Below are 9,244 nucleotides of genomic sequence, written 5' to 3' on the forward strand. Positions count from 1 at the left end.
TTCTGGTACCCGGGTTCATCCTTGCTTTCCCCTCTCTTTGCCCTTCTCTGGGTCTGCGGAAACGCCCCCTTCCTCTGGCCCCTGCACCCTTTTGCTCTCTGCTTCAAGGGCTTCCCGGGAAAAGGCGCGCCGAGGCCCGGCCCGACCCCGCCGCCGCTGGGTGCCAGGTTCGGTGACTCCGGCGAGTCTGTGGGGCCTCAGCCCACCCCCGAGCCTGGGCCGCCCGCCCTCCCGGCTCCCAGGCTCGCTCATGCCAAGGCCTGTTGCGTGATTCCAACTTGGGCTGACATTCCCTGCCCCGGGCGCTCCCGGCATAGGCCTCTTAATCATCTTGTCTGCTGCAGATCCTCGACACCAGCCAATTTACTGCCCCGTCTCTCCTCGCTGGTTTCAAGAGGGGGAGGAGAGTGAGCGCAAAGGAGGGGAGGGTACAGTCAACCGCGGGAAGAAGGCTGGCACCAGCTATTGGCACTCAGAGAAAACCACAGAATTTGGAGCTGGGGAGAGCGGGTGGCAGGAATGGGGTCTGTTAGGCAGTAATTGCTTAGGGAAGTCAGAATCGGCAAGTCAATGAGTTTCATCCCAGGCTTTCCTAGCCTGGGAAAGCAATGCAGGAATGCAAATGGACACTGGACAGAGTAACCTCCCTCCCTTCCCCAGAGCCCCAACTCCATGAACCGTCCTCTGTTGTAAGCCAAATTCCATGAAGTCCCCAAAACAATCTGTCCAGAAAAGTGAGGATTCCTCCCAGTAACGCCTAGAAAGTCACCCTTGTCTCACGACTTTTTTTTTTTTTTTTTTTTTTGGCAGAGATTAGTTGAAGACACACAACAAGGATGACCTGAATAACCATCCTAGAAGAGAGGAGGCCTAAATCTGGCAAGTAGGGCTCTTTGGCTTGCCCTCAACCTTCTCTTCGGTAGAGGCTTGTTGATTCAGAAGGGATGGCTAAGGTTCTGGCTCTCATAAAGGAAGGGACAAGAGCTCTTCCACCCCTAGAATGATGCTTTTCCAAGTGAGGTGAAGTTGGAAACACTTCTAGGTAACTCCGGGCCTCATAATTGCAGGCAAAAGTAAAGCCTCACTATTTAGAGACACTGGGAGAAAACTATACACTGCTAAGCCAAAATTTATTGAGTGCTTACTATGCGCCACACACTGTGTTACATCATTGCCTTGTTAAATACTCAGATCTCTGAGACAGCTGTTCTTATTTACCCTGTCGTCTTATAGATCTGCAAATTGCAGCACAGAAAGGTTATATGCGTAGCCTAAAGCCACACAGTTTGTCATTGACGGCCAAGAAGCTTCCAATTGTAGGCCCCAATGCTCTCAAGGAAAAACTTTTGGTTCAGGACTGCATTACCTACCTACCCCTGGCCTTTGCAGGATATACCAGAAATTAGAGTCACCTCCAAAGATGGAAGCTAGCTGGGTGGAACCCAAGGTGGAAAGCAGAGTTGAATCATTGGTGGATATTGCCCCCCATCAAGACTGTGAGGTGGAACAATGCCATTTCCACAGCAATGTACATCGGTCTCCAGGCGAATGTGCAGGAATTTGGATCAGTGTTAGGCGTGTGAGTGATTCAGTATGTGATGGTATGGATGTGACTGTGAGAGTCACAGTGTATGATTGCACGTGTGCTAGCGCAGCCCAGTGTGCTCGGGGTGGCCCTGCATTCCAGTCTCCCGAGGGCCCGTAGGATTTACTGAGTTCTCAGCTCAGCCGTCCCCGCAAGGGCCTCAGGGAAAACGGAGCGGAAGGTCCAAAGAAGGGGTCTGACCCTGGCTTCGGCAGGTTCCCCGCGGCGGCTTGAATGGACTGCGGGGCCAGGACCGCAGGCGCGGGGGCGGCTGAGACCGCCCAGGCGCGGGGCTTTGGCGCCGGCGCCGGAGGGGCTAGGCAGGCGGAGGCTGGAGCCGCCCGGCGCTGAGTGACTCACCGCGCTGAGAGCTGGCGAACCTCGCGCCGGGACTCGGATGGGGCAGAGCGTGAACCCTCACGGCGGCCCTGCGCTGAGTGCACCTGTCCTCGCCTCGCCGCATCTCACCGCAATTCGCAGCCTCCGAAAAGATGTAAAATGTCACTCTTGGCTGACCTAGTTCCCTGCCTGGGCAGCGGCTCGAGCCTCCAGGTCGTGACACCAAGGAAAAAGGGCACGCATCCAATGAAAACAATAATTTATTTAAATAATCTCTTCATATTGTAAAATCAACATTAAGAGCATGTTGTTTTCATAATAAATAACCCCAAAATACCTTTCATTTCAAGAACAAAGACTTTAGGATAAGATAAAACAAATCCAAATCAGTAGCTTAGTTAAACTGAGAAAATTTTTCAAAGGGAAAAATAAAACGGAGGGGTTGCTGAGGTCACTGCTAAACCGCAGTTTTCACAAGTGGGGATTTACAAAAAAGCCTGAAAAGATGGGTGTTTTTTATACAAATAAATCAGTGGGAAAATCTGCTCAGACACCTTTATTTACAAACGCTATGTCGAAGTCCAGGTTAATACTCCTGAATAAGTTTAAAAAAGATAATTTAAACACATTTTTTTGCAGTGTCCACATATTAAAAAATCATTTTTTCCCCGACATCAAAATGAGGTCATCCGCAAAGGCACCTAAACTTTTAAAAAAATAAAAATAAAAAAACTCCACCGGTGAAGGATGAGGAGAAAGTTAAGGAAGCGTTCCTGGGAGAAGACCTAAGGCGGGGGAGGGACGGGGGCTCCAAGGACTGGAAACCATAGGGCAGAAAAAAAGCGGCGGGCCGCCCAGGTCAAGGGGGCGTGGGGGGGGCAGGGCGGGCTGGCAGGAGCCGGGAGGTCAATAACCCTAGAGGACAGGAGCTGAGCCCGGGGGCGGGCGAGGAGAAAGGAGCCTCAGAGGGCCCGGGCAGCCTCGCGGGCGGGGGAGGTGTCCCTCTCTGGGACTCAGCTCGCGGCCCGCGGCGAAAAAGGCGCCGGACTGCCTCGCCGGGCGGGGAGTGGAGGGGGGCGGGGAGGCAAGTCTGAGGCGGGGCTCAGGTTGGAAAGGCAGCCGTGACAGGCAGCCTTCGCCACGCGGATGCCAGGTTTCTCCTAGAGGAGCCCATGGGGGCGAGAAGACGCCTTCCAGCCCCTGGTTGCGCAGTGGCCCCGCCAGGGAGCAGGGTCTGGGGTCGGCCTGCCCGGGCTGCCACCGCCGGCATCATCAGGCCAGCCGGAGGGACCCTCTGGCTCTGGGGGCGAGCTTTGAGAATAACTGGTCTCTGCTCTCTCAGTCTCTGGCGCGGTCTCTGGGGGTTAGAAAATCGTCCCCGCGCTCACGGGGGCGCCCCCGCCGCCGTGGTGATGGTGGTGGTGGTGATGCGGCTGCGGGGTCTGCGTCGGGTGCAGCAGCGGCGCCGCGGCCTGCAGGTGCGTGGCGGAGCTCGAGGCCTGGTGGTACCACGGGTAGTTGCCCAGGAAAGCCGAGGCCGCGCTGCTCGGGCTGGAGCCGGAGCTACCCGCGCCGCTGCCACCGCTGCCCGGGCCGCCGCCGCCTCCCATCCGCTGCGGCGCACCGAAGTCCCAGGAGGCGGGTGCCGAGGCCGGTGGCGAAGCACAAGGTGGCGAGGCGCTGGCCCCCGGGTGCTGCTCCGAAGGGATCTCACCGCTCTTCCACATCTTCTTGAACTTGGATCGGCGATTCTGGAACCAGATTTTGACCTTTGTGGAAAAGGGACCTGAGCATTAGTGGGAGAACTTCGGCCTAGGGCAGGGGTGGGGAGAAGGCGTAGGAAGACGGCCGGTGAGAGGGGCCACCGTAGGCAGGTAAGCCGATCACGTGCCGTCGTCTCGGAGGCTCTGTTGGTTCCTACTCCAAAAAAACAAAACAAAACAAAACAAAAAAAACAACCCGAGACGGCTGATGTGTGCGCCCTGAGGGGGTGGTGACAGCGGGAGAGGGTCAGTAGAGCCAATTGTTTTACCCGCTTAATCAGTAGTGCGCTGGAAGACAGCTTGGTGCGAGATTTCTGCCCACCCTCGTTCTTTCCTTTTCTCACACGAAGTGGCCCCCTGGGGGATTTCAGCTTCCGGTGTAGAAGTTTAGGCCGCCCAAGGCACGCACGGCCTCGAAATCCTTAAAATCACTTCTAAAAATATTTTAAAGACACAGTCTTGAACCCGCCTGCTTCTCGGCCATCCCCGGCCAGCGCCCTCCTCGTGCCTCCCAGGCCGCGAGCCCTCACCTGAGTCTGGGTGAGGCCCAGAGACGCCGCCAGCTCGGCTCGCTCGGGCAGTGCCAGGTATTGAGTCTTTTGGAAACGCCGCTGAAGAGCTGCCAGCTGGAAACTGGAGTAGATGGTTCGAGGTTTCCGGACTTTCTTTGGCTTCCCGTTTACTATCCGGATTTCAGGCTCGAGGTCCTCTTTCTCTGCAGTGAAGCGGAATCATGAGAACCGCGCGATCAGGGGAGCCCAGGAGTTCCCGCCCGCCAGGAGGGGAGCGTGGAACCTGGCCTAAGCTGGGAGGCGGGTTCTTGGGGACGCTCTGCGGCGCTCAGGCACAACTTCGCCATGGGCGGACCCATGCCGCCACCAAACCAGGGAGCTAGCTCCTCCAGGGAAGGGAGGACGGGAGCAAAAGCGGGAGAAAAGAGCAGCAGGTGGTAAGGAAATGAGGTTACCGAGGCATGCACAGTGCACCCATTCGGCCGCCGAGGCGACCTGGTCCCACAAACTGAGTACCGAGGGACATACCCAGTGATCCTCGGCCGACTGGAAGTTGAGGAGGTAAAGGGCGAGGGGCGAGCGGGGAGCCGGCAGAGTGAAAGGCGAGGGCTCCGGATGGACCCCTGCCCCAATCATTTTTATCCCACCCATCCCAGTAACCAGACCGACTTTGCACCCTAGATGTCAACCACGCATACCAGGTTCGTTGTTGGCCGGGGACGAACTGGTCCCGTAGGGCGCGTAGGAGGTGTAGGCGGCGGTGTAGCCCAGGTCGTAGCCACTCTTGGCTGAATAAGGGACGTTGTTGAGGCCGCTGGCGTGGTACTGGTAGGAACCCATGTGCGCGTAGGGTGAGCCCCCACCGCCGCCTCCGCCGCCCGCTGGGTGTTGCTGGTTGGTGTAATAGCTGCTGTCGGTAGCTGTGGACACCGGGAGGGTGGGCGACTCCTGGGGCTTGTGGAGGCTGCTGCCGTTGCTGCCGCCGGGGCCAGCGCCGCCGCCGCTCGGGGGCTGCTGGTGCTGGTGGTACGTGCTGGAGGCCGTGATCTGGGTCGAGTGCATATCAGCCACCAGACTGTCAAAGACTCCAGTCATCCTGGCCCGGGACGGGAAAGAGCCGGGGTGGCGGGCGCGAGGGGGGTAGTGAGGCGCCTCCTCCGTCTCTCGCAGTCCCCTCCAGCAGCCAATGTAATTACAGTGGGGGAGGGGGGAGGAAAACAAGAAATGTAGCAATGGTCTAGGCAACTCCTCCTCCGGGGGAGGCGATCACCGTGCACTGCTCTGGACAGCTGCCGCGGGCCGCATCCTCTCTCCGCCTCTCGGGCCGCTCGGCTCTTTGCCCCGCGCGGGCTCGGGCAGGGGGCGGGCAGTGGAGGGGGCAGGGGTGGCGGGGCCTGGCCAGGGCTCCGGGAGGTGGGAGCAGGTGAGCTGCCGGGAGCTGCTTTACGATTGTCTGCGGGGCGGGCTCCTGCAGGGTGGGCATTTAACACTCGTCACGTGAGCTCAGGCGACGTCACCTAGCAACAGCCAATCGAAAGCTCCGGGCCGCGAATCTAAGGGCGCCCAGGAACACCCGACGGGGGGGGGGCAGTGTCACTGTGCGGGCGCTGCTGCTGCCTTGGTCTTGGGTGCAGACTGGCGGCTGCTGAATATGACTTACTGGGCGAGGAGTGGAGTGGGGGCGGTGGGGAGTCAGGGTGGCCAGCTTCAGGAGGTCATAAGGCGTGAAGATGGAGACCGGCATTTCGCCTCAGAGGAAGAGGAAATTGGGGTCTCCCATTCCATTCTGCGTACAAGTGCCAACCAATTCCAGTGATTCGTACCTTCATGTCCGAGGTCAGCTTTCCAACATTAATTAAAGGAAAGCAGTGTCGAAAGCCCAGCCAGCTCTAGCTCCGCTTTTCCTCAAAGGGTCTGGTGTTTACTATTTTCAGCCACTCTGCACTCCAGCCAATTGATTTGATTTAAATTATCCATAAACTACGGATAATACCTGCTTCCTAACCGACCCACAGAGATATTAGGACAATTAATTCGATACTATTTAAACTATTTTCCTTGTCGTTTGAGAGAAAAGCTATATAAATTCAAAGGTTGCTCTTATTATTAAGGTTATTGCTAATGATATATTTGAAACCGTTTTCCCTTGTACTTTTCTGACATGCAGAGACTCAGAGTAATTACGTGTATCTGGTGGCTAATTGACAACTGATAAAACGATCCTGAGGATTTCCTCTATAGGAAAGCTAGACTAAACTGACCAGATGGCCTTCAAAGTACATTCTAACTTTATAATTCCACGTTTTTACGAAAAAGGAAATGGGATAATTTTTCAGTGAGAGAGTCATCTCGATGCTACAAAACTTGGTACGTTTACAGAAACAAATAGAAAAGTTTTATCTCTCGCACTTAACCCTGTTTTTACAATTTTTTCACTTTAGGACCATGTTTTGCCCTATCATCGCAATTTCCTCTTTTAAGTCTCAAGTGTCGACCTCCTCTCTATCTCTATTACCTGGTGATTGGGAATCATGGCCCAGAGTGGAAGAACTCTCGACTTTACTGAACTCCGCAGTTCCTGCCTTGTGGCGCCACCTGGTGGAGGTGTTTGTGGTTGCGGCGGGACCAGTAGACGGTTTAATCACGCCTAGGCGCCAGTCTTTGAAACACCCCAAAAGAACAAAATAGTAATTAAAAGCCACAAAATTGTGCTAGTGCGCACCATCTGAAGCACCCCTTTCTAAAGACATAACATTTTGCTGAAAGAACTTGTTACAACAACTGCCTAATGGAAAACAAGTTGATACTTTGAAAAATATCATCTTTGGTTTTCTTCCCCAGAAAAAGCAAGTGTGTAATTAAAACTCCAGCATCCACACAGAACACTCTCTGCAGAATAGTGAGGTGGTAATCCACCTTCAAATCTTCCAGATTTAGTTCTTAGTCTTCCTTTTGGTTTCAAAATGCCCCTGGATGAAGAGGGCTGAGCTAGATAGAAAGCTTTGGGAGATGGGGCTCACCGCCATGGGACATATAGCCTGCTGCTTTGTGGGCTCCAGTCACAAAGTTAACCTCTTGATATTTAATCAGGATTGCCTTTTGGTGTCTTGACACCAAATTCCAAGTTTTTCTGTCACCACAGTGGTAGCTGTTTTGACCTGAGTTTGAAACTTGTTTTCCCCGTGAAAGTGAAATATAAAAGATCTAATTTCTGTAGTCTTGCCTTCTCTCTTTCCTCTGTTCCTCTCTTCCCACCCCAGACATGTCTTCCAGATCTATTCATGGTGGCAAGTGTGTTGTTTTATTATCTATGACAACCTGCATTAATAGCCTAAAGTCCAGGTCAGCGGAGATCTGGAAAATAGCCCCTTCCTTGAAGGAACTATGACCCCAGGCCCCCATTAACTGGACAGCAAGGAACTGTGTGCATGTGGGAGAAAAGACCAGAGGCAATGAACAAAGAGAGAGAGAGGCAGAATTTACAACTGCACTTGAAGAATCAAGAAAAGACTTGAGACATTAATTCTGATAATCTGGACACAAATCTGGGTTTGCCTAAATTATCTGATCATTGCATCACACTATTCACATGACTTCTTCACTTTGGTCTAAAGTCAGGGAGACAGCAGTAGAGAATCTACACTCTTGTCTGCAGTTCAGAGCAGTTATGCTTCTCTCCACAGTGATCAGAGAGGGGTTTAGCGGGGCTCAGACAGCGTTTGGGGGAATGGAGATGGATCCCTGCAGCCAAAATTCCTGTTCGGCCTCAGGGCACTCTCCTTTTCTGCTCTGCTTTCGGGTTTTCTCTCTCTGCCTGGGCTGGCTTGCTTATTATTTGTTTATTTAACACTGAAGGGACCCGAAGGAGGATGGGAGAAGAGGGAGGGGCTCAGTGTCTCTGCTCTAATCATATATGATCTAACACTATCGCTGAGACCTTTCCACTTTGGATCCCATGCCCACCAGGTTGTCTGGAAGGCACTTTGGTCAAGGAGTCTCACCATCGCCTGCCTCCCTTGGGAACCTTGTGAGAACCCTTGCAGGCAAGGACGGAATTATTGTTCCCATTGTAAAGATGGACACTGAGGCTCCAGGGTAGAAATGACTTCCTTTGAGTTAGGTACCCTTCCTATCTCTGTTGATATAGTGCAAACCACAAGGTATTTACTGCAAGCCTTGGTTGAACAGCTGCCAGTCTCCTGCAGACAGCAAGCAAGTCTGGAGAACAGGTCTGCTGTGTCTTCCTTTCAGGCCCCTGCCATCCGGGAGACTTTCTTTGGCTCCACGGAGAGAGCCTCTGCTGGACGGTTGGAGCCCCCCACCTCACAGAAAGCCGCCTGGGGAGGGGGTACGGTGGGAGAGAAGATGCCCCCTGCCAGCAGGGAGTGTAGGCTGAGGGCCAGAGTGCCATTTGTGCACAGTGGGGACAGGCTCATTCTCACTCCCCTACCCTATTCAGGGTCACACACGCTGCTGCTAGACTGTCCCACTCTGCACTCTGTCGTCCAGGGTCCCAGGTACACAGGTTTCTGGGCCATGGGTCCGAGTGGCATTCTTTCGTGTTTTCGTCCCCTGCGCTTTTGAACTTTTGGGGGCTTGGTCCTAGAAATCACAGACGTTGGAGAGGGTAGGGGTTTGGTTTATGGGAGTCTCCCGTCTCCACCTTTCCAGGACCAGGCCAGCTGTGCTCTCATCCCTTCTTCACTGGCCATTGCATCTTCTTGGGTATAATCCAAGCCCAATCCTTTCACGTTGCTAGAGTCTTTTTTTTTTTTTTTTTCCCACCTGTGGCATATGGAGGTTCCCAGGCTTGGGGTCCGATCAGAGCTGTAGCCGATGGCCTACACCACAGCCACAGCAACGCAGGATCTGAGCCGCATCTGCGACCTACACCACAGCTCACCACATTGCCAGATCCTTAACCCACTGAGCCAGACCAGGGATCGAACCCACAACCTCATGGTTCCTAGTCGGATTCGTTTCCAGATTCGTTTCTGCTGCTCCAGGACAGGAAGTCCGAGTTGCTAGAGTCCTTAACCTGGTTT

The 9,244-nt window shown here is 54.1% G+C and overlaps 1 protein-coding gene across 1 annotated transcript; it reads right to left on the reverse strand.

Annotated features, from left to right (window-relative positions):
• Window positions 1-2,166: 2,166 nt before the first annotated feature.
• Window positions 2,167-5,654, reverse strand: DLX2 (distal-less homeobox 2). The gene is made up of 3 exons (XM_003133477.5): window positions 4,898-5,654; window positions 4,218-4,402; window positions 2,167-3,693 (listed from the first exon to the last, which is right to left on the reverse strand). The coding sequence occupies exons 1-3, from the start codon at window positions 5,292-5,294 to the stop codon at window positions 3,289-3,291; spliced, it is 987 nt and encodes a 328-aa protein (XP_003133525.1). The 5' UTR covers window positions 5,295-5,654; the 3' UTR covers window positions 2,167-3,288.
• Between the last annotated feature and the right edge of the window lie 3,590 nt (window positions 5,655-9,244).

Source organism: Sus scrofa, chromosome 15, assembly GCF_054392235.1.
Source record: "Sus scrofa isolate SSC_HxYL_T2T_F1_AM1 chromosome 15, Sscrofa_HxYL_maternal_Yorkshire_Landrace_v2.0, whole genome shotgun sequence".
In the NCBI taxonomy this organism is placed as follows: domain Eukaryota; kingdom Metazoa; phylum Chordata; class Mammalia; order Artiodactyla; family Suidae; genus Sus; species Sus scrofa.